At 34.1% G+C, this 25,856-nt stretch overlaps 1 protein-coding gene across 15 annotated transcripts in view; it reads left to right on the top strand.

The window, feature by feature from the left end:
• Nucleotides 1-25,856, top strand: part of NBEA (neurobeachin) — a 457,966-nt gene that overhangs the window by 168,086 nt on the left and 264,024 nt on the right. For 14 of the 15 annotated variants that reach the window (XM_041719826.2, XM_041719812.2, XM_041719807.2 and 11 more), the window contains 4 exons: nucleotides 3,299-3,737; nucleotides 14,992-15,146; nucleotides 19,131-19,257; nucleotides 19,916-20,043. In XM_041719826.2, the coding sequence (XP_041575760.2) occupies nucleotides 3,299-3,737; nucleotides 14,992-15,146; nucleotides 19,131-19,257; nucleotides 19,916-20,043 (849 nt within the window). The remainder of the gene's footprint in view (nucleotides 1-3,298; nucleotides 3,738-14,991; nucleotides 15,147-19,130; nucleotides 19,258-19,915; nucleotides 20,044-25,856) is intronic. The other variant, XM_030274171.4, reaches the window with a different exon arrangement.

The following is a 25,856-nucleotide window of genomic DNA, read 5'->3' as shown; positions in this document are numbered from 1 at the left end:
ATGGAGAGCGGGGCAAAAGAGAGAGAGCAGGAAGTTTCAGGGGTCTATATAGGTTTTGGACAGGGTGGGCACTCCTGGCTCCCCACCAACCCCATTGGGGCAGGGGGGAGGATTCAGGGGTTATCATGATCAGAGCCACAGAGGCCCTAGGAAAGGGGGGACAAAAGGGTGTCCAGGAGCTCACCGTAACACCTCCCAGCATTTTATTTTCATTTGGGAACAAAGGTTTTCAAGTCACCTGCTGATTAATTAAGTACAGTCCTATTTATAGCATCTCAAGATGAGTTCTGTTTTTTTTAACTTGCTATGCTGATTGGAAAGCTTCTCTATAACCTTAATTATATATGATGACTGTCACTTTCCAAACTAAAATTTATTCATGGGGAGTTTGCACTGTTTTTTGTGTGACAATCCTGCCATCCCTTTTTTTTTCCAAACTGTGATAGCTGTTGTGCAACTTCTCAGTATTAGTTTGGCCAGACTATGTCAGCCAAATTCTTTTCAGCAACAGTGGATTGCTAAGAATCTCCATAGTGTCACTTCCACATTTATCAAATATAAAGGCATACACAGTATTCCATAAATGAATCCTTCCAGAGCTTCTCTAATGCTATTAATGCTTAGCTGTCGCAGGAACTATTTATTCAAAAAAGTTTGGAGCCATAATTGCCTTTTCTGTCAGAGTACTGTATTGGTAACTAAATAGTTACCCACTATATGACGCATCCAAATCCTTCTCTTCAGCCATTTGCCAAAGATGAATTCTAGTTATAATGGGAAGCTCTGTGATCTTTAATAGATACAAAGCATTTCACTATTAAATGCAATTTGCAGTTCTGCCATTATGCCTTTTTATAATCCTGCTTCTGTGACTATCTGTTGTACCTCGTATTTTTGTCATCAGCAAATTTCACCACAATGTTTTTACCTGAAATCTTTAATCAAAATTTGAACAAAATAGCTTCCACGGTAGTTTTTCTCAGTGTGATAGGCTTTTCTTTTGAAAGAAACTGATGGCTCCTTCTTAGCCAGTTTCTTTTCCCACATTCTAATTATTTTCAGTCTCATGACTAAATTGCAATCTGTTATGACAACCCCAGCTTTACTGAATTTACTATAGTGACCCTTACTTTCTCTGAACATTAAGTATTTAAAAAGCTCATTTAAGAAAGCCATTTTTTAAAATTAATCTCACTGCATTCCATTACTATTCTTTACCCCAAAATAAATCCTGGAAACTTGCTTTCTGTTGAAGGCTTGCAGTTTTCTAGATAATTTTTTTCCCATCTCTTAAAAAGAGAAATCCTTGATGTTTTGTCCAGTATCATTTGTTTGCAAAAATGTCTACTACTAGACCAGTAATATCATGGATATTTCTTTCAAAATTGGCTTGGAGTCAGTTCATTACAACAGATTTTAATGTGATGTGTCTTCTGGTTTACTCAAGGTAGTTGACTTTCCACAACTGTATTTCTATCAGGTTTTCAGTTCAGCATTGTTGACCTTAATGGAGATTGAGGTTGGGTGTAACCTAACTTCACCATGTAGTGGACCATCGGCTCTTTTCAGTGTCCTCTTTTCATTTGCATAATAATGGGGCCTTATGCCATTTTATTCACCAGTCATTTCATGGGCAACAACCTGCTTTACTGACTGTCCAGTACTAATCTTCCCTTCAGTGGAGAAGTGTTATCTTTGTATGGATGGAGTTTAAAGAGGCAAGCAGAAAATTCATTAGCATCATTCTGTGGATCAGATGTCTTTCTCTGCCAAATATAGGCAGTACTAAGTTGATACGGATCTTTATGCTTCCTGACCTGGCAGATGCTAAATGCATTTGATGCAGCTCATAAATCCAGTTTCTACTTCCTGCTTCACAAAGAAGAGCTCATATCTATTTGATAAGATGCATTTAAGGCACTTAGAAAAAGAAGGAAGTGGCTTCAGTGTTTATGGCTCTTAAAAGTAGAAAACAATGCTTCTTTATAATGGGTGATTTTGCTTCATCTTTTTAAAAGCCTCTTCTGTTCTTTCTTAATACTTGTACATATGCAGAGGTTTACATGACCATTAGTTCAAACACATAAATAATCTCATACAGATTTTTTTTTTTATGTGCACATGCATGTACCCACACTTATGCTCATATGCTAAATAGGTATTTTTTACCTGACTGTACTGAAAAATTGATAGTGAGTTATGAGTATGTTATTAAAGTTACATATCTGAAGCATGCTTTTTTGGTAACAGAGCTTCATTCAAGTACATTATAAAATATTTCCCATAATATCTAAACCACTATATCAGAGCCATTAAAAAAGTGTTCTTATTTCATAACTAGGACAGCTCAATTTTATAATCAAGACAAGTAATCTAATGAAAATTATGTAGTTTTAAAAGAAACTAGGAAAGCATTTTGTCAATAAAAATAGCCCCAGTTTGTTTCTCTCTAACCAAAATTATATGTGAGTTACAACTCTAGCTGACTTTTGTCAAAGCATAACAAATTATTCATATTTAACAGAGATTTTGTGTCTGTTTCACTGAAGTAATTAATAGAGGTGTAGTCTTCTCGGTTACAAGATGCTGTAGAACCCTTCTCAATCTGGAAATGTTCCAAACTTAACAGGTTTCACTTGCCTATCTCTATGAAGCTGTATTTATTTTGTTCATTAATTTTTCCTGAATTACAGAATTTTACCTTTTGTGGGAAAAGAAGAGGTATCTAAAAAATTAATAACAACACTTGGTTTTTCCTTCACGTATAAATTATTCTGTATTTTGGGCAATGTTATGTGTGTAGAAATGTGTGTAATACACGTTTTAAACAAAACACAAAGAAAACAAATTGTATAGCAGTTTTCATTTGAATACAAACTTAATATTTGATGACAGCAATACTAAAGTAAATTTTACAGTAATTCAAAAGCATAAGTGATTGCAGTTTTCCCTTCTAGTAGGCTCAAGGATCATACAGTTTGGCAGCTGATAGGTTTTAATTTTTAGTGGTTTTTTGCTGGCAGTATTTTGCTGTTTAATTACTGTGTGAATAGTGGATTGTAATTTCTAAATGTCACCGAGTTTGTATAATGTGATTTTGGGCTCCCTCTTCCAAGTCTGTCTATATGCCAAACAGCTGTTAAAGGTGAAATGTTTTGTATGTAGAATGAGTTTTTAAGGTTTAAAATACCATTATTTGTGGCCTTTCTAACACATTTCTGTCATATAAAACCTTATGATCATATTTTATGGGAAAATATCAAACTAAATTTTGTTTATAATCTCTATTTCACTGCAGATACACCGACTGTATTTCCAGAAAATATCAAAGATAAAGAAACACCAACACCGGTTGAAGATATTCAGCTGGAAAGTTCTATTCCTCATACAGATTCTGGAATTGGAGATGAACAGATGCCCAATATTTTGAATGGGACAGACTTGGAGACCAGTACAGGTCCTGATGCTATGAGTGAGCTGTTGTCTACTTTGTCTTCAGAAGTGAAGAAATCTCAGGAGAGCTTAACAGAAAGCCCTAGTGAAATTCTGAAACCTGCATCATCAATATCCAGTATCAGCCAAAGTAAAGGAATCAATGTCAAAGAAATACTGAAAAGTCTTGTGGCAGCCCCTGTTGAAATTGCAGAATGTGGCCCAGATCCAATCCCTTACCCAGACCCTGCACTGAAGAGAGAAGCTCAGGCTATTCTTCCCATGCAGTTTCACTCATTTGACAGGTATATGGTGGACTCATTATTTTATATTGATGTAATTCAGAAGTTTGAAGGGTTTTTATTTCTTCAAGAAGGTTATTCTACGATTGGTTGGTATTACAGTGTGTTAAAAACAACTGCACTATGTCTCCCTTTCTGCATTACCAACAGACCACATAACACAGACAAAAGTAATTCACCTTGTTTTTCTCTCTTAGCAGTGAATAAAACTCTATGAAGTACTTGGAAAACAGGCCTGTTGCAAATAAATATATGTGCAATAAAATCTTTTTTTCCTTTAAGATGCTATTTTAGTGAGAAGGAGGAGGGGTAATATCTGCTGATATAGAACAGATTGTGCAGAAATTCCGTAGAATATTCTTTCAAAGGCTTGAATCTTAATTGGATCCATCATTGAACTGTTTTCTGGTACTGAAATGCTTTGACCATGGCAAATTGTTTGCTTGGTCATGGTGGAAACCAGTTTTCTTTTAGGTCTTTAAACAACAGAAGCTGTTAAAGATCAGAGATTCGTGCTTAAAACTAAACTCAGAAACATTTCCACACAGAGTCCTTTGTTGTTTTTTTTTTTTTCCTTGGGCTGTATCTTCCTAGTTTCTAATGAATATACTTGTCTTTAAATGTCCAGTCCTTCTCAGTCATCCTGAACATAGAAATTGTGCAGTTTTGGAATTTTCTGATCCTTCCAGAACTGTAGTCTCATCCATTGTGAGTTTAGACCTAAGTCTTGTGAGTGTTGATGTGGCTATATTTTACATCCTTTCAGTTTCTTCATAAAAATATTTTTAAAATGTTAAAAATTGATTCGAGGCTTAAAGACAATTAAGATGTGTTTTGAAAACTTAAAAGTATATTAGTTTATCAGGCAGGTACAGGTAAAGTTCAAGCAAGTAAAATACTGAAGGAAATAAAAAAAGGCAGAAAAGAGTTATATTGTGATTTATGAGGAAAAAAAACTATGTTTAAAGAAAAACTGCAAAAATAGCATAAATATCTTCATTAAGTCTTAAATAATATTTAGTGTTTTCAACATAACTTAAATTGCAAGATATGTCAAAATTTTAGAATAAAAGTGGAGTACTTTTCCATTATGAGATCCATTAAAAAATCTGATGTCTTTTTGTCTCTCCATATATAAAGACTGAGGCTACTTTTCTGAAATAATTATATTAATTATCAGATGGTTTCTGTTGTAAGAAAGATGATTTTATCAAGACAGGAAAAGTGAAATATTCTTTAGAAACAATGACTATATCGCTTATATATATATATATGTATATTTTTATATATCTATAAAATATATATATTTTATTTCTTAAGACTTTTATAGAGAAAGCTCATTTAAGAGATTTTTCATTAAGATGATTTTTTTTAGTTCATCAATCTGCATATTTTTATTTTAGATTGATTTCATCATGAAATGAAAAATATTTTTTTCTTCCTATACAGTTAAGAATTTTTCCTTATCCTCTGTAAGGAACCACCATATTCCAGAATGCATTCTTGTACATTAAGCAGTATAAAACATCATGCTACATGTACAAATAATCACACCTAAACTGTAAACACCGAAAAGGTTACTTTATCTAAATTTCTACTTGGGTTAATAAGAAAAATATTTCATTCGCAGAGCGATGGTTGATTCACACAATGCCAGACACCTAAATTAAAAAGAAGCATATCATCTCATGAGATGTCTTGGTCATTGTTAGAGGGAACTTGACATCAAGGTGATTGAAGACATTAATTTTATTGTGCATTTCTAAATTATAGCTCTATAAGAAAGCATTAAAAACTCCAAGGGCCTGCAGTTGGTTGGCCATAACCTTTATTTAATGCAAGCACCTCCATTTAATTGTTCTTGCAACAATGTGACTGCTTATACCTTTTGAGCATCATTAGTAGTAGTAGATAATATAGAATTATGGAATTATTTAAGAGATGCCTCGTGTCTAGAGCTTATAATTTTTGATAGATATTTCATATGCATTTAGCAGCTAGTGAGTTTAGTAGTTTGTTTTTTCCCTGACCTGTTACCCTGATGACTAAATTTAATGATTTCCTGTTAAAAGTGCACTGCTGTGTTTGTATCTTGGTAGCATACATTGTACATGTCAACCTTTGGAATTGTTCACATCTTCAGAAAAGAAAAAAAAGGTGGTAATAGGTGAAGTTTAGGCAAAATAATTCACTTTTACATCATTTTTGGTTTTTTTTTTTTTTTTCCCTTAAATATATGATCCTGCTGTCTGATTTTGGTGAGTGTGGTAGATGATATATATGATATTATAACCAACAGCTATGAAGGGAAAAGTGACAGGTTGAGGCAAGTCCAGCAGATTGGGAAATGTTACATTCTTCTATTCAACTAAACAAATGTTTTTGAACTGTGGCCATCTTGATAGAAATATAGATGTTCTTAGCCCATCAACTAAGACCTCAACTGACTGGTTCCACTCCATGCATTATAGGCTGATGCCCATTGTTCAAGCAAGTATTCCTGTGTGCAGATTTTTCATATTGCCAGAGTACTTACTTGACCACTGTGACAATCTTTGGAGGCAAATATAGGTGATGGTGTCACTTTTCCAAATTATGAAGATGGAACAGATTCAGATCCTGACCCTGTAACTTTTTGTGGGGGATGAAACAAGGGTTAGGAAGAAAAAACTTTGAATAGTATATTGAAATAATAACTAAACAAATTTAAGTAATAATTGACAAAGCAGCATGCATTTTACCTAGTGGCGATTTCTGGACATTTTATTTCCTGTAGTATCCCAATAAATATTGAAAAACTAAAATGAAATTATGGCAGGGTTGTCTTTCCATATTTGCTCATGTAAACAAAATTGTGTTTACTAATATAACAGTATATAACAGTTAAATAATATAAACTTTTTTTTTTTTTTTTTTAGCTAAAACTCTGCCTGTAAACTATATTTCTGTAGGATCTTGTCTTGCTGTAGCTTATGCAGCTTTTGGTACTTCACTGAGAAATGTGGCTATTGGTCATCTTTGTTGTCCCTGGGGAGAACCATGAGCAATGGAGTGTATTGTTTTGTCAGGTTCTATTTGTTTCAGGTTTTATAAAATAAGCACAGTGGTTCCATATTTATAAGTAAATCTAGGTTAGAGAAATGTATTTTTTACATTAATCTGGAAATATTCTTAGTCCTTTTGAGGGTAGATTTTTGTTTGTTTGCATTTGGATGTGTGAGTGTCTAGCAAAAGAACAGTTAAGGTAATTTTCTTTTATTATGATCACGGATAAAGGTAAACACCATGTAAAGTAAACTCCTGTAAACAGAATTGAAATTGAGAACTATATTTTAGAAATCAATATGATGTGTTTTGTTCTGCATGTTCTTTTAAATGTACATTGCTAATGTGTCTGTAAGAGTAATTTTGTATCAGGCTACTGCATATTCTCCCTTGGAATTTGCGCAGTTGTAAATGAAACATAAAAGCAGAAAAAGTGCCCAGCATGTTTTATCAAATGGGAGCTGTGAGTAGCTAATGTATGCAGCAGTTCAAGTGCTATCAAATGTAAATGATGAGGTGATATTGATGAAAGGAGGGGATTGAGGTCTCGGGGGGCGCTGATGACGGATTGAACAGAAGCGGCCTTGCGCCGCACGTAACTCAAGTCTGTCGTCTTCACCACTCAAAGCCGTAATGGGAGGTGGCAGTCTGAAATGAGTTGCCACGGCAAAGAGTATTATTTTTGAAATGCTTTCACACAAATCACTAGGCCCTGCATACAACTTAGTTTCATGCTTTAATGTCATCAGGAGGCACAAATTGGTGTGTCTAATTGTTTGCCACCTGCCAGCAAAATGAGCTGCCAGGCAGCCAGACGGGTTTGATTGTCTGTCAGCTCTTCAATAGATTGAGAGTGACAACATCAAAAATCTCACTTCAAACTCTGAAGCTTTGAGCAGCTTTTCAGAGACCTCTTCCCCACAAGTGCTTCTGGACAACTGCATTTTTCAATTAGTTTTCAATATATTGTTGCCTTCTGCCTCATCTGTCTTAAGGTAGCTGTAATTACATTATGAGCTATATAAACAGATTTCTGGGACACAAGAGCCTGGATCCTCCAAGTTATGACATGTCTTTTAATGTCAGACTGAATTTTTTTAAAATGGCATCCAGGTTGACATTTTTAGAAGCAAACACAAAGGGTGATTTCTCTTAGATTTGTGACTAATGGAGCATAACTCACCAACAATTCCTTTTTGCCTTCTCATCTTCTGTCTGACAAAATTCAGTCCCTCTTATTGTTTTTTAGGTTTTGGGGATTTCTCATTTCTGGTTTTTTTTTTTTTTTTTGTCACTTTGCATTGGTCCCACTAGATGCAGCCTAGATCATTAGTTTTTGGATTCATTTGTGATTCTACTCAGTATTGCATTTTGAAGCTTACACTTCACTCTCTACTTCTTTCTAGTAGAAATTTCTTAGATGGGTGCTATTATTGAAATTGAGACTGTTTGTGGCTTTGTGTCTTATTTATTATTTTTTCAAACAGGTAATTTGCATATATTTTCTGTTCTTAGAATTATTTCAATGGAAAGAATATTTCTTGCATAAGCAGAAAATCTTGAGTTCCTAGAAATTAAAAGAGCAAGTTTTTTTGCTGCTATTAAAGATGTGATTCCCTTTTAATCTATTATAATTTCACAAATTGGAAGCTTATGGGTTTGCTTAGTTTATATACTTGGTGAAGTCTTTAGGAACATATTTGAGAATATTTTAGTGAACACATCTTTAAAGAACTTAGTTTTGATTTTTGCAGTTTGTTTTCTTTTTTTTACCTGACAGAAGGACCTTGGGGCCAGTTTTAAAGGTGCTAGAGAAGGTAGACACTTGTGAGATCCAGTCAGGTCTCATACATGTCCTTCCCATTAATACAGAGATAGATGGTCTTCAAAAAATATGACTAATCTTATGTAGGTATGCTCTATTTAGAAGAATTATTCAGAGAATCTGTTTTGTTAGAACAGTGGTGGGGTGTTCTTTTTTTCTTTTACAGTTAGCTGATAGAATGGGAAAAGATAAGAACTGTGAAAGAAGATGCATTGAAGGTTCAAATATCTGTTGTATGATTTCCCATCTTTGGGAGATCATTGGTATGCAGTGGTCTACTAAGTTGTTTAATTAGGAGGCCATATTCCTGTTAGAGTCATTAAATTCTCCAAATGATGATTGCTGAAAAATAGATTTGATTTTACTGAAATCTTATTAAAAATTTGTCATGAATAAATACATTTTAGTCTTCTCCCCACAAAAATAGCTACTTTTTAATGTTGATTACAAATAATTGAAGAAAAACAGAGCAACTTTCCCCATGAATCAAGAAGAAACAGGTACAGGTGTTGTCTGTTCTTAGGCACTGCATTCTCCATTACTTTGGCTGTCATGATAGTATGTGAATGTATGAATGAAAAAGCTAATCAGTAGTGTGGGAAGTAAAGGACTCATCTGGTTCTAGTTGACTCAATGTAATTTTCATTATCTTTGTGCAGTGGAGACTAGTCCAAAGAAAATACTTGACAGCTTCTCTAGAATATATTTTTCTAAGATAGAAGAAAAAATGTACTCTAGAGAATGAGGTATGGTTTCAGATCCTTAGAGAAGAGAGCTGAAGTTCCATTGTCTTTATTCCTAGAAGAGTGCCTTAGTCACTCATTTAGTAAGTATAATGGAAGACAAAGGGAAAGCTCATTGCCACCTCAGCTGTTTGTTTAGAAAAAACCATCATCCTAAATTTATGAATAGGTTCAAGTCAACCAAAATTTGGTATTTTAACCCTCAATTTATTTTCATCAAGCTGTAATCATATTCCCCATGTCTATCATTTAGCAATCTATACACAGGTAGCTCTTCCAAAACACCTCTTATCACCTGTGTAATGTGAGACTTTTCATATTCATATACATAGAACTGTATCTGGCCAGAAGTTGATGAGGAAAAATCAGCATCTCCCTACTCTCTAACATAATGCACTTGCTATATAGATGAACATTGTACTGCATATTTGTCTTGCTGTATATCCCTATCTGTCTTCTTTTACAGGACTGATTGTAGCTTTTTAGCCTTTTTTTTTTCTTTTTTTTCAGCATATATACAGGATTATGTTCCTCACCCATACTCATTTATACCTCATTGATTGTTCGAGTTTTTTTCTATATTTGATGATGTTCCTGACATTTAATACATAAACATAGTCACTTAGATTTTGTTTACTTTCTTCAAACTTATTAAACTTCCAATATTTCTCATTTCTCAGTTTAGCCAAGACCATTAATCTTTCCAAATAATTAGCTTTTGTATCTTTTAATGTTTACCTTGTTTATTTTCAGTATTTTAGATAATTTTAGATGCTTCAGGTAATTTATCCTGGATGCAAAGGATGGGGTTTCTTTATGAGTAAATACTTCTCTGTTTGAACCAAGATTGAGGATCAATGATTGTCATGTCTTTCTCCTAAAACCACACGTGACATGATTCGCTTTCTTCTAGTTAGAAACAAGCAATTTTTTGTTTAGTGCATTGGTATAATTTCATGTACACTGAGATTTGGAGGATTTGGTGCATGTGTGGTATCAAATGATTGAAAGACTCCATAATACATGGATATTCAGCGCTAATATTTAATTTGCATAAGTCCCTATAATTACATCCTTTTGTGAACCTTCCGTATCTCTTCTACAAGTCATGTGTATACCTCACAATTTTTTAATCCCTTTTTTCCTCCATGGCTGTTTACTCTGAGTTAAACCTTTCCTCCTTGGTATCAGATGTATCTTATTTTAATGCAGTCAGCCTAATAGAAGGTTGTTTAAAGTAGGATTCAGAAACTGTTGTTAGTACATAGTAACATTGCAGGCTCAGATCAGAGTCTGGGGGTGAAATTGGAAAGAACGGGGGGTAAACAACAATATAAATGTTGCATAGGGCACTAGATATGTACCAAGATATGGCCAATATAAATAACTTTTAGAGAAGAAATATTAAGCTCTCTTTTTAGAGATTAAGTTAGTCTAGCTGTAGGAGCAAGGTAGCATGTAATACAGCAGACAAATTGCCACCCACTTTCTAATGTGATTTCTTCTGAAACCTCTGAAGTTGCTTTTTTCCACAGAGCAATTCTATGAAAAACTTGCCTGAAGTCTGTACTGCCTTTTGAAGAACACTTGAAAAATCCTCATGCTTTCTGCTTCTGTGGGGGAGGAGAGAGGAGCAAGAATATTAATTCAGCCTTAAGAGGGTTCACATATCCCACAGGAGAGTAAAGTGATTCTAATTTAATTGCTGCTGCTCAGATAGGTAGCTCAAGACATCCAGTATTGAAGGCTTATCTCTGACCTTTATGTTGACCACAGTGATTAAGTTGGAAAGCCTTTAAATTTTAAAATGGAGAAGACATACAGGATGTGAATCACAGAGAAAGAGAAAATATAGAGCTGCATAATTTGTGTGTCACCAGCACTGTGTAACTAAATATTTAAGTAAAGTCAGTTTGAGAAAGTGGCAGGGTTTTTTTCATTTCCATTTTCTCTTTTTGCATTTCAATGCATTAATTATATTATTTTCTATCTAGTGATTTAATGCAAATTTTGAAACCCCTGAAGAATCCTGTAGCTATTTACTGAGGTTATTTAATGAACCAGCAATGCATAAGTAGTATGTGGGTTGAATCAACAACACTCATCTTAAGCATGATATGAATTATGATGACTTCAGGCTTGGGTTTAAAACTGGTAAAGGACACTCAGAGTAAAGGAACAGTGATTAGGACCCACAGGTATATTTGGAATTGAAAACCACCCAATGAACACAGAAATAAAATCAAATGCTACTGACAAATACTACTAAGTTTTTGCTGACTAAGTCATTTGGAATCATTTGAGACCATGATGGTGTGATTCAGACAACTGTGGGCCAGTTTAGAACAATTAGGGAGTCTGAAATATGTTTTACAAAGCAAGGCCTAAAATTAAATACAGAAGTGTATATAAGCTTTTCTTCTAGTCTGTAGATTTCTGTTCTTTCATGAAAGAAAAACCTGAATGCCTGATACATGTAAAGCATGTATTACAGTAAATTCATTCCTCAAATCTTATTATGCTCAAGTATAATACTTCTTTCATAAGTCTGATTTTTCTTTATTTGCCTGTTTTCACTGTATGTGCTGTTGAATTGGTTAGTTTGGTTAGAAGCAGAGCTTCTTTACTTGAAGGGCAGTCATTCTCTTTCACCTTTCTTGTTCTGCTGTACCTGTTATTGTTTTGCACATTTTTGACCACTCTGTTCTGTTGTTCATACAGTTTTTTTGTCTGCTTCATCTAGATGTCATTCTGTATTTGCTCACTGTATTTTGTTTTATCAATAGGAATGAGACATTTTGACAAGGTCACCATGCATGGCATGTCAGAAAGCTGTATTTTCTTTCAGTCTGGGATGATGTCATCTCACTGATTTTTCCTATTCTTATGGTAGAGAGGTTTCTGTTGATATTTCTTGATAATTTTTTATTTAAATAGAACTTGACCTGTCCTAATGTGGTGATTTAGACATACAAAACAAAGCCAGCTATGTATAGAGCATTATATCTGTGAGATTTGGGAAGGATTGTCCTCCTTGCTACAGAAGCTGTATTTCAGTTCTAAACTACACTCATTAGGGGTCCCTTCCAAATCAAACTGATCTTATTACATCTGGGAAATAAAGCTGACATATGTGGTCTTTGCTATGGAAAGTTAGATGATCTTTTGGACACTCTGAAAGACCATGGAACTGTTTAAATATGAGGAGGAAGACCTTGAATTTAGCTTCATCTTTAGAAAAATAGCAGGAAAATTGGAAATATTTCCACAGTGATTGTATTGCCAATTTAATAGATACTAATACCATGCCTTATATAAGGGGAAATTTGCTTTTCTTAAAATAAAATACATATCTTTCACTCACACTGTCTCACATTTGGAAACCCTGGAATGAGTGTGTGCCTAAGGAGTCTGTTCAGCAGTCAGGGATCCTTCCTGTTTGCATCCAGATAAGAGCTTCAGGATCTGCTCCAATGGCATGGAGTGTGGGATGACAGCTGTCAAGTCTTCATCACATCTCCTGTGTTCTTCATATCTTGGCTACTCTTTCCAGGTTTTGTATATGCCTTTTTTACCTTTATGGACCTGCCAACAGCCTCTCTCCTTCCCAAGCTCTTCGAGTCATCACTCTTCACAGTTTTTGTCTGCAAGGTGATCTTGTGAAGCTACATGTTTGCCTGTGGTCTTAGTGCCCTGATTATCCATGTGCCATTATAATAGGCCAGTCTAAGGTGCCTTTTCCTCCTGTGTCCTTCCTTCTTGTGCTCCAGCATAAAAATACTCCTACTCATTCTTTATTCACCCTTTCTATTGCAATTCTCTGCAAAGGTAAAGGGTGATGACGATAGTTTTCTTTTTTAAATTAATATACTTGGGAAACACTCCCGCCTAAGAAACAAGCTTTAATTTCTTCTTGTGTTTTTATGACACTACAAGGACTTTGCTTTTAGGTACTTATTCAATATTATAACCCAAATTAAAATATTTGATTGATGTATTAATTGAAATAGAGATCTTTGTATGTAGATTGGGGGTAGCTTTAGGAAATTTCATGGTGTTATGGAGCAGATTAATCTAACCCCTCTAGACTCATATTTTTTTAGATGTAGATGCTTCTGTGTAAACAGCAGTGATTGTAAGATTATTAACTACAGACAAAAGCAATTATTTTAGGGTCACTTATCTTAATCGATAGCTCTTGCCCTGTTCAAACTCATCTCCTCCTAATGTAAATGGACCGAGACAAAAACCCATGTACATGCCTAGACTTACCTCTCTAACAGTATGTGCTTCAGGGCAGGGGTAAGCTGTTGTTCAGAATGCAGAGACTTTAACTGCCAGCCCTCTAAAGAGAGCGAGGGAAAAAATGCTTATGGATTGTCTTATACACTGTCACCCCCAGTCTTTAAAATCCAGGGAGATGGAGGATTTAGACATATAGGAACAAATTACATTATCATAAAACTTTGTGCCACACCCTACGATTCATTATATGCCATCATATTTACAAAAAAGTGTAACAAAACTGTTACTGAAGGAAGTTATTGAGGAAAACGTGGCCTCATCACCCTAAATAATTGCCTTTACTGGTTCTTTTTTTTTCACAATGACTAATTTTAAACAGTGTATCTGCTTAAACAGAAAATGTACACAATGATTAAAATATATTGCTTGATATTATACAAAGATTATTTGCTTCAGGTTTGTTTTTCACTCGGGTTTGCCACTGAAACAGACATTTAAGGAGAAGGGGGTTTTATAGATAAATGGAAATATTAAAAAGAAAAGTGTAACTATATTTTTTTCCACTATAAGGGCTTCTTAGTGTTGAAAAAATATCATCTCCAACGAGCAAGTCTTTTGGTCTTCATGCTTAAAAAACCCCTAAGTATAATTTCAAATTAGGTTAAAAAGTGTTTGGGTGCAATGTTGCCTGCTTATATTTGATGTTATGTTGGATTTTCTGTATGAAATCCCTGTTCTCTTCTTAAAAGCTCCAAATTCTCAAGACTGCTTTTTAAACCTCAAAAATATCAATACTGTGAAAGCAAGTATTTATTGTGTTGCAGTTTTGATGTTCAATGTTCATTGTGTGCTGTTGATTTAGATTAGGATGAAAGAAAGCTGAATTTAAAATTGTTTCTTAGTCATCCCTGTGAAAGACTGATGTGTTCACGGTACTGAGGAATAACCTACTGTATTCAAATGTACAGATGAAAGGCAAAAAATTTGTTATCAATAGGATCAACAAATTGACAGTCTTTATGACTGCATGCATATAGACTTCTAGTCTGCTGGCATAGTTTCTGACAGCTAACATTATCTTTGCAAATCTAGAACACACTGCAGTGTTATACTGTTGATAGCAGCGTTCTCAACGTGTTGAGATGGTAGAGTCTTTCCATTTTGTGGGTGTTGGAAGACAAATTAGGTTCTTCAGAGTCACATGAAGCTGCAGAATAAGGATAAGTATGGTTTTAGTCTGTTAACAGTGTTTTACCTCATTTCCATAAGGTTAAGAAAATTTACAATATTATGTATTTCTCAGCAACTGTGTCATACAACAGCCTAAACCCATCACAATCAAAAACTCTTCCTGGCTCCCTTGTGCAAGCTTAGTAATCTGTTGTTTCTTTTTCCACAGGAGTGTGGTTGTACCAGTGAAGAAACCCCCTCCAGGCAGTCTGGCTGTTACCACTGTTGGAGCTGCCACAGCTGGGAGTGGGCTGCCACCGGGTAGTACACCTAATATATTTGCTGCAACAGGAGCTACACCAAAAAGTATGATTAATACAACAGGTATTGTCCTTAAATATTCTTGTGACCCTCATTTCGTCTTTGTTTTGTTACCTTTTGTGGTATTTTGTTTTTTAATAATCTTTGTGTTTCTGTTGTAGTTTCAAAAGAAAACCTGGAAAGGTTAAACCTTTGCCTTTATTAGAGACAGTGTTTTTTCTTGGTCTGTATTTATAATCTTTGATAGTGCACAATGGACTTACCCAACCTTAAATAAGTTCATAAATAGTCTCAAAATTGTTTTATAGCTGTTGTTTAGAATTGAAATGAGCTAACTTTTCTAGTACTCTGCAGTAGAGGATGTTTATGTGATACATACCAATTAATCCCTTCTCATATATCAAAGAAAGTAGAGGCAAGTAGGTATTTAAAAAACATATTGTAGATTGTAGAGGGTGAATATTTTGGACAATTTCTATTTGTCAGTGAAAATTATGCTCTTTTAGGAAGATCTTTTAGTAAGAAACTACTTCGTTTAACTGAATTCATGCCTTATCGGTAGTTGTTTCTCGTGACCTATAGAAGGAAGGCTAGACCTTCTTTTACAATTATTTTTAATACTAGTAATGGGATTCTCTATCATGAAGGAGCCTGTTGTCAGTGGAGGTTGGTTTCCATTGAGCAAAGAATCCTTACTGAGAGCAATGGATATTTAACTTATTAAAGTCCTTTGAAATATCTGGCTATAGTCTCTTTTCTTTCTAAAAAAAGCAAAAGCACTTGAGAGAAGAGCTCTCTTCAAGGATATCACAACTTCAGTCAAGGGCTGAGAATGTGAAAATCTCTCTGGTGTTCAGCAAACAGAGGGGGATGCTTTTGGCATCCTTCTGCTTTATGGAGTAATATGAGCTCAATTTTTTTTCTTTCCTTTTCCAGATTATCTGTAATACCTGGTAATAGAACTTTGATTTTTCTGAAGATAAAAACAAAAAGAGCTTAAAATCTAACTTTCCTGAGGCAAAAGGGAGGAATGAATACTCAGAATAATGTTATTGCTTCTCTCAACAGTCTATTTGTGTAGACACTTCTGTTAATCTTGAATGGATTTCCTTTTAGGTATTTTTATGTCATGCAAAAAATATCTTACACTGGAAACCTTGTTTTACAAATGACACTGAATAGTAGTGAGCTTTTCGGTCTTCTTAGTGATTAAATATCTGAACTATTTTGGCTGGAATGTAGTAGCCTTTGTACGGAATTGCATTTAAAATCAATCATTTCTCCAATACTGTTCTTAGTAAAGGGCAGTATTGCAGAAGCCATGGTACATTCACTGTGGCTTAAAGGCTCCTTTTTTTCACAGATCTTGCTGCTTCTTTTTTTGCTTATGAAATTGTTTTTGATCCTAATCTATGGATTAGCATGATTAAATGAAAAGTACTGATATAATGGAATTTAAGCAAGTGTGAAGTTTAATTAGATCTATATACATACTGAATTCTGTAGTAAAGCATTATATGAAGACTTGAATTTTTTAAGATTTAAATTTTATATTAACATTTTAGAAATGCTAAACATATAAATGACAGTTAAAAGTAATATCCCATTGAAAATATTTAAATAAATACTAGATTAAAATACTCATTTTGCCATTTTTCATTAAGCCACACCTATGACAGCGAAAACAGTGACTCATGTATGTCAGTTTTTGAGACATATAGACTATCTAAAAACTTTCTGATTTATGCAATTTAAATCTATGAAATATCTGTGTTATTAATTATTTTAAAGTAGTGTATAGAATTTAATTGAACAGCACTTTTTAAAAAATTGCTAGAAAGGAAACTGAATACAATTTCTTAGAAACACTAGATGTCCCCCCAAACCTATTTACAGTTGCTTTTACAGTAAGTCACAGATACTCTAGAAATAAATATAGAAATAGTTATATCTATGTGATGGATAGCGCAATCTATAAGTTATATTCTGTGCTGGACATAGGTGAAAGTTGTTTTTCTTCAGTTATTCATGGGTTATAGTTGGTGTTTACATTCCATCTGCCATTGCTGTCACAGTGAATGTCATGTCATGATTTAATGAGATGAATGTTACTGAAGTCCTTTAGTGCTGTGAATACATCTTTGGGGAAATAAGTTTTCTTCCTTCATCTTTTTATGTAAGAAGCTGGCTTTGTAGTTTCTTAGACTGGATTTCTGTAATTCATATCCTGATTCTTCTATGCTAATCCAATAGTTCTAGATCTTCTGTCAGATCTTCCGGAAGGTCTGTTAGATCTTCTGGCAGTTTAGCTGGTTGAACAACTTAGCAACTGCATTTTTAAACACACTTAATGAAGAAAATTTCATTTTGGAAGGAAAAGGGAATAAACAATAAAAAAATATATATAAATAAAAATATGTAAATAAATACAAAAATGCACACACAGAGAACTATATACACATAAAGGCTTAATCTTTCTTAAAATATCCTATTCTCAGCTAAGTTGCTGTGATTCCTAGGTTGGGAGAGATAACCTACCTGATATTTTTGTGTTTCTCAATATGTTTGAGTACATTTCAAATTTGCATTTAATCCAAGTCAGATCACACAGTGTAAACCACAATCCATTTTATTTAAAAAAACTGCCTAAATGAGTTCCTAATCTAAATCCTGAACCTCCCCAGCTACTTTAGTGTCGGTGACCCCAGTAAGTCCAGCTTGCATTTTGATAGTGTTTTGAATTTAAATGTTCTTAAATTATCTAGTCAAAATTCCAATCTTTATTTTATTTTACCAGTAAAAAATAGCTAAAGACAAATTTTTAAAAAATCGTTCCTGCTGCCAGAGTATTTTTCACACTTACCAGCATTTAACCTCTACTTCACTTCCGGCTGACTACTTAAGCAGTTAAGAAACTATAAATGTTTTGTAGATCTCTGCAGAAAACCGAAAAATAATATATACCTGTTGTAATGCAAAGGACATTGATACTGCTAAAACTGATCAGAAACAAGGAGTTAACAATTATCATTTTTGAAAATGACCAGAATAATGTCCTTGATCTCTAAACTGGGATTCTTCACTCTTCATTGCTAACTAGGATAAATCTTGTTGCCTGCCAGCCTCTTCTTTGGTAGCATTGCAGTCCCTCGGGCTTTGAACTCCAGGTCCAAGACTGTAGCTACCTCCCTTGCAGTGGTGTGTGGCAGAAGGACTGTGTGGAACAGGGACAGCATTTATCACAGCACTCTTACTGTTCATGGCCTCTCTGAGCCATTGCTGGTTTGCTTCAGAGAGGCTGAGCTCACAGCTCTGTTTCACCAAACATGATAGATTGGCATTTAAAGTCTAAGTTTAGCCCTTAGCTCTGACCCAGATCACTTAAAGTATAAATGTATGCTCTGTGTGCATCTTTTTTTCTGAGCAGCTGTTCACAAACCATTGAAATGATACCCCCACTGCCCTCCTTACTTTTATGATCTTATGATTCTCCTTGACTCAAGAAAGGAAACAGAAAAATTGTAATTAGAGTCTAAATACTCCTCAGACACCAATTTCCCCCATTACTTCCTGAAGTGATGTACATTTTCTATCTTCCCTGTTTTGTTTTAATTTCTATTTAATTTCTATTTCTATTTTATTTCTAGTAGTTGCAACTGGGCAGCTAAATGTACATATATAAATATATTTTAAGAAGTATTTAAAATGTTATTCTCCACTCAAGCTCATATTAACTACACCTTTATTTTGAAAAGATCTTGCTTTACATTATGATGTAAAATTATTTTCAACTTTGGAATGTAATTTGGGAATAGTGGAAATGAGGTAAGGATTTGTTTTGCCTGATTTTTAATATATTTCAAGCTTATTATTTTTATACCAGCAAAGTTAAGGTATTAATTTTTTGATAAGCATATAGAAAGATTTTCACTATTTTAGAATAAATAACATTATTACCATACTTAGAAGCAGGTTAATAATACAAAGACTATTTTAAAAGTTTTGTTCCTTAAGACTCAATTAAGATTTGTGGTTTTTTGGGGGCAGGTGCAGTAGACTCAGGATCTTCTTCTTCCTCTTCGTCATCCAGCTTTGTGAATGGTGCTACCAGCAAAAATCTGCCAGCTGTCCAAACTGTTGCTCCAATGCCAGAGGATTCAGCTGAAAACATGAGGTGCACAAGTTCTATCTTTTAATACTAATTATAATTTATCTTCCAAAATTACTCTAAAAAAATAATTCATTTAATGTGCATTAATGTAGTTATACATGTGCTACAGTTATATAGTTTTTGGGTACCAAGGATGTGTATATTAAAGCAATACTTCACTGAAAAATCTGAGTTTTTCAACTGAAGGGTCTAACTTGTTCAAACTATGCAAGACACTAAAACTTCATTAGAGTATTTTTTTTTCATTTGGCTGGTTTATTTTCTTTACTCAATAATGATAGTACCTATTAGAAAGTAAGAGGTTTGGTAATGGAGTACTAGGAAGTGAAAGGAGACAATCAAGCCCACCTGAGCAAACAAAAGGCCTGCGTTAAACTGGAGAGGACAAAAGCAGACCTGTATTTGAAAAGGATAATAACAATTTTACTTGTTCTGTAGTACTCTACAAATACTATGGAATTTATGAGGCTGACACACTGCTGACTCTACATGACATTTCCATTTACTTAAAGCCATTTAAAAACTGTAAAGTTTGATCAAATTACGAACATCCTCTTTTCTAAAGAAGCTTAGAGAAACTCTTAAAAACAGGTGTGATTTGATATAATTTAGCTTCTATTGTGAAGTGTTCTTACAATTATGATCTCTGTTTTTTTCACAGTATCACTGCAAAGCTTGAAAGAGCTTTAGAAAAGGTGGCACCTCTCCTGCGAGAAATTTTTGTTGATTTTGCCCCTTTCCTATCTCGAACATTATTGGGTAGTCATGGACAAGAGCTGTTGATTGAAGGTACTGTTCTGTTATGAGATTATATTATTTTAGCTGTTATTCATTTGATATGAACATTTTTTTATTTTCACTTGACTTCATATATCTATTTTTGATAAATCAATTAGTTGTTAGTACATTGTGATTTCACTTCTTTGCATTTAATTTCATTTAAAGAAGTTAAAAGTGATAGGTTGTGTACCATTTTATTCTGAAGATGCTGTGTTATGATGCATCCTGTCACAAAATACTCTCTATAGTTTGCCTTCCTCTCCTCAGAATAATTCAGTGCTTCAGCCTGACTTTGAGAAAGTAATGAAAATACAATTAAAAAGTGTAAACTACTCCCAGAGAGGAAAGCAAAAGAAGACCATGCTCCAACATTATTGCTGCCTGGTATTTGGTAGAGCTGTTTTTTCCTCAGGCAGGTCAATTGGATTCACACAGGTACATAAAGAGGTGCGCCTAGAGTGGGAATAAGAACTGCTAAATTTTAAAGAAAAGTATCCTTGACCGCTTTCAAGGATTTTTATAGGGTTTATGTGCTATCTTTATTACTTCATAGTTAAAAAATTTGCCCCATAAATGAGGCAGGAAGTAATGCAGAAGTTATGCAGAGCATGCAAATATGGCAAGCTCATGAAGAAAGTAATGAATCAGTACTAATGCAGCTAAAATAGTGAAAGCGGAATTTGCATGAGCATGCATAGGTCATGTATTCAGAGGACTATATTCAGCCAAGTAAACTTTTTCCTTTCAGGGTTGTTCTGATACATAGTATTGCTGTTCATTGAAAGGAAAAAGTCTCATTCTGACAAGGTTTATAGTATGTAAAAATCTACACAGCAAAAATACAGCTTTGTGTTCAAATTCCAAACCCCTTTCTATAATACATGTGTTTTACCTAAATATTAGTGTACAGTTTTTCCTATGGCAATTCCATTATTACATCTCAGAATGTTGGCTCTTTAAACTAGAAATATTTGCATCTTGTAACTGAAATTTTCTAGAACCTTTTCTTCTTTTGTCTTTTTTATTGTTTAATAATACCAAGGAATGGTATAGTAGTAGCTTAGAATAGTCAGACACTTCAGGTATTTTTTTATAGCTAGTTTTTTAGCTTGTGATTAGGTTGCACTTCTCACTTAATGACATGTAAATTAATGGTCTGAGATTCACATTGAGATGACTGTAAGATAATTTATGGGCTACATTCTTATCTGTCTTATTTCAGTGAAGCTGGTTGCAAAATTTGTAGTTGTATTATCCTTTTCCATTTGGCAATTGATTAATTGCACTATAGGTTTTATAAAAAATGACTAAGATTGTCTTGGTTGTCCTAAGTTCTTTTACTGATTAAAAAAATTTTTCATTGATGTCATTCTGATTTTGTCTTTTTGTCAGATCAATAGCATGAACAAGGCTATAACAGTTCCCAGGATATGACAAAGACTGAAATGCCAGAGGACACAGGAATCTCACAACTATACAGCCATATTTAATCTCATTGCTTATCCATAAAGAAACACATTTTGTTGGATTGTTTTTGGCTCATAGCATGTTTCTGATAACTGCATGCAGTGTCATTCCATAATTTCCCCTTATTTCACCCCCTATCTATGACTTAGTCACCCAATTCAGAATCAGAAAACATTGTTCACAAACCAAAACTAGCAATGTCCTCTCCATCATTTTTCTTTAGTGTCACGCCTCACCTTCTCTTCAATCACTCTCTCATTCCTGATTTCTAAAAACCAGTCCTTACTTCCCAAGATATTGAAATAGAAATTGGGGAAGTAAAAAAAATTCAAGCACACCATAGATTTTTACACTGCAAAACTTTTTCTTTTTCTTTTCCACCTCTAAAATACTTGGGGTTTTTTTTCTTCTTAAAAGAGGATTCAGAGTTGATTTTTTAGTCATTGTGTACTTCTGATCTTTTCTTTCTTCATTGCCTCTATGAGACCCTTTTTCTCAACTAAACTGAATTAATTAAGATGCCTTTGAAAGAGAACTCCAAATTCTCTCTTATTCTGATACCTGATTTACTTTGATAAGTTTTCTGTCATTCCTTACTGAAAGCCAGTGGTAGTCTTGAAGTATTTGAAAGTGCTGTCCAGGTAATGACTAAAAAAAAGAGGGATTTAGTGGTGTTAATCAGGATAGGAGAGTGCATAGAATTCCTGCAGGGTTTGATAATGGAAATCAGATTTTTTTTTTTTTTTGCAAGTAGTAATTAACATGACACTTTTGTATGCAATTGTTTAATTTGTTACTTTATATGTTAAGGTTTTAGTTATAAGAATCAAAAAGGAGAAAATAAACTTTCTTTAATTAAGTCTTAAGGAATTTGTCTGTTTTTCAAATTGATCACCATAAAAATATCTGTTATGTTCTATGAAGCATGTACTTTCAAGTTTAACATAATAATACCTTTCCTTCTTTGCTGTTTTGAAAAACCTCTTTATGGTATGAAGTTTCTCCCCTATCACATTTGGTAAAATCAGAATACTGTCAGATATCCTTGATGCCATATTCTTTTTCCTGAGGTTCTTTCTAGTGCTCTTGTGCATGTCTGTGTGTAAGACATGCTAAATCATTTTCAGATTTGGTAAGAATGTACACAATTTTGTGTACATACTGAAGACTGCATACTGAAGAGCACAAAATAAAAGGAAGCAGAAAACAAAATTAATTTTAAAACTTCTAAAACTGGTTAATCATGCAAATTTTCCAGAATATCTAATGCTTTATGATAGCTGTTGTCAATATATTTTTGGAAATATGAATACAACTTAGCTATAGTAGTAGTAGTAGTAGTAGTATTGTACTACTATTGTAGTAGTTCAGCTGCCTCAAACCTTTGGTGAAAAATCTTGAAGTCATATCCTTTTGCATCACACTTTATCTCTGTCCCATGGGAGACTGGCTGATCTATTGTTTGAGTAGATTATACTTAATGTTTTAGTGCTTTCTTAACTTTTGATTGGAGTTGAACAGGCTGCAATGATCTTGTCAATCTAGACCAAAAACTTCAGCCACTAACACTTGAAATTATTAATTTTTCTTGTTCTGGTAAATTCCCAAATGTGACTGGTAACAGAGGAACCCTGTCAGGTAGTATTCTGACATCGCGGAATATATTTATTGGTAAAATACCACATCTATTTACTCTACTTAAATTACTTACTAATTATTGAAATAGTTACTTTCTTCTTTTTCTAAAACCAATACTTTCTTCAAAGGTATCTTATACTCCACCGAATTTCAAATGTTTCATCAACCTCTCAGAATATTTATAAGTAGAAAATATTGTCAGTGATGGGTTAAAATGGACCGTTTTGCATTTGAATACAAATAGCTTCAAACAGAGTATAAAAGAACCAGCCCAACACTGCTTTGGTTCGTCAACTGAGGTTCTTCCAATGCCTCAGAGAACAGAAGTTGCAAAGGCCACATATTTGAGCTTAGCAGAGTTCCATTTAACACTTGCACAGATATGTTTTCGCTAACTAGTCTCCATATGGTCTGCAAATTCCCTCCATGTAAAGTGCATGACAACATTCTAGCTTTTAGGTGAAAATGTTACAGGCAAGTGTAATCTGATCTGTAGCCGAAAGAAATATCCTCTTTTTGTCAAGCACAGATGGCTGAAAGTATTTCCACTACAGCTATTCTTGGAGTGTCTGGAACTGTTAGAATAGGTCCACGATTGAAACACAGTCACATAGAATGCTTTCCCTTCTCTTAAGTGAGGTACCAAAGAAACTCCACTGATGCTTTTACTTTGCTGTATCATTAGCTGGCTAGAAGGTCAGCCAGGTAGCCCTTCTCCAAAGGATCTCTGATTAATTCCTTGCTGTACATTTGATATGTTTCTGATACAGGCACAATTAAAGTCAGATGATAGAGAGAATGTTTTTGTGCTGATAGGAGCAGGATCTGTTTCTGCTCATTAACTCACCACATGGCCCTATGAAAATACTCAGTAGAGGTGGTGATGGACCTAGCTTTGTATCGTGTTTGACAGGAGGCTTCTTGAAACAATTGAAAAATTGCCCAAAACATTCCTTTGAAAACCACAGATAGAACTTGGGTGCTAAATGACACTACTCAAAGCTTCCCAACACCTCAGGTATGACATCACTGTGGCATCTACCAACACTGGCATGGTTAGTTTCTGATTTTCTTGAAGAATACTGAATTTTGTATTAGGAAAAGCAGGACAACCATTTTGCTTTAGATACTATGATAATCTGGAAATCCCTTATACTTTCTGGAGAAAATTTACTTGCAGCTTAACATGCCCCTAGTGTTTCTCTTAGAAACTTTTCAGAACCTTTGTATTACTGTGTTCAGGAGCACAGATGCTGTAAGGTAGAAAAATGCATGTTCTTGCAGAACTTCTTTTTTCCCTGTACATATTATTCTCTCATTCTTCTATCTCACTCTGCCACATTTTAGTTTGTGTATCCAGGCATGCTACCTTCCAACTAACTAAAAATATGATAATTGCCCTACCAGTCTGTAGGACAGCATGTAGGCAACATTTTGAACAAAATAAAATAATTAATATTAGCAAGTAAGAGGGGAAATGAATAAATAATTTTATGATTTTAAAATTTGTATTAACTAAAATTTACAGCAAGTAAATAAAACTAAGCTATTCATGGTGCTGAAATTTCTATAATCCAATATTTCTTCTCATTTTTTTTTATTTTTATTAACAGTCTTTTTTATAGTGTTGAATTGTTCCTGGCAAAACTAAATGCTTAGGTGAAGATATACAAAATGAGAAACAAAGGCATTGCATTGGAGAGATATGTTGAATCAATTTCTGGACTAAACAAAACTCAAGAAAAAGCCAGATTTCAACATAGCCAGATGCTGAGTCCAACTTCTAGGAGCAAAGAACAGAGACTTAGATCCATCCTAAGGATCCTAGCAGATGAGGGACAGAGCCATGCAAAGAATGGAGGGATTGCCAAAATATTGGAATGTTTGGCTCCCTTGGCTCATTACTGAGGCAGCAAGAATTGTCCAATTCCTTGGAAGAACAAATGAGTGATTCATTTCTGTGCATAAATTTTTTTAAACTCCCACTATCTTGTTCCATAGTCAGCACTTCAAGAATGTTATCACTGCAGAGATATGAAGTACAATGTAAGGAGCTTGATTTTTTTCAATGTATCAAAAAGACATAAAAAGAAGATAAATACTACAGGGGGCCTTAGAGTTTCCATCAAGAGAATGCCTAATGAGGGTAAATATGGTTGGAAAACTTTAATAAGGCTTACCTTCAATTATTGCATATTCATTATGACTATTTCATATTTCAAAAATGTTTTCAATCCAGTTTTGCAAGAGGAAAAATGTCATGTATTTTCTGGATGCTTTTAGAACTTCTTTGTGACTTTTGAGTATGTGAATCACAATTTTCTCTGTGCTTCATTATGGAAGGAATGATAGTCTGCATTTAGCTTAATTTGCTTTAACATCATCATGACTGCATTTGTTCACATGGTGATAGGCAGGTGTACTCCAATGTCAGCTAGCCTGCAACAATCAGTAAAAAAATCAGTGGGCTTTTTTCCTTGTACTGCAGCTGACTGCATCTTAACTGTAGATGCAATCAAGATTTTATCATTTTCCCTTGAGGCATCAGAAATGGTCAATTCTTATGCCACTTTATGAAATAAGCCTTTCTTATATGTGTGATCATGTGTATATATATAAATTGATTTCCAATTTTTAGATAAGTTCTTTCATCATTATCTTGAAGCTCATTTTAGTATGAGACATTTTCTTTGCATAATGAATTTCTCTTTTCAGGG

This window comes from Taeniopygia guttata, chromosome 1 (assembly GCF_048771995.1).
Source record: "Taeniopygia guttata chromosome 1, bTaeGut7.mat, whole genome shotgun sequence".
NCBI lineage: Eukaryota > Metazoa > Chordata > Aves > Passeriformes > Estrildidae > Taeniopygia > Taeniopygia guttata.
The sequence above is the reverse complement of the archived record's forward strand: the minus strand, read 5'-3'. Positions and strand labels throughout refer to the sequence as shown.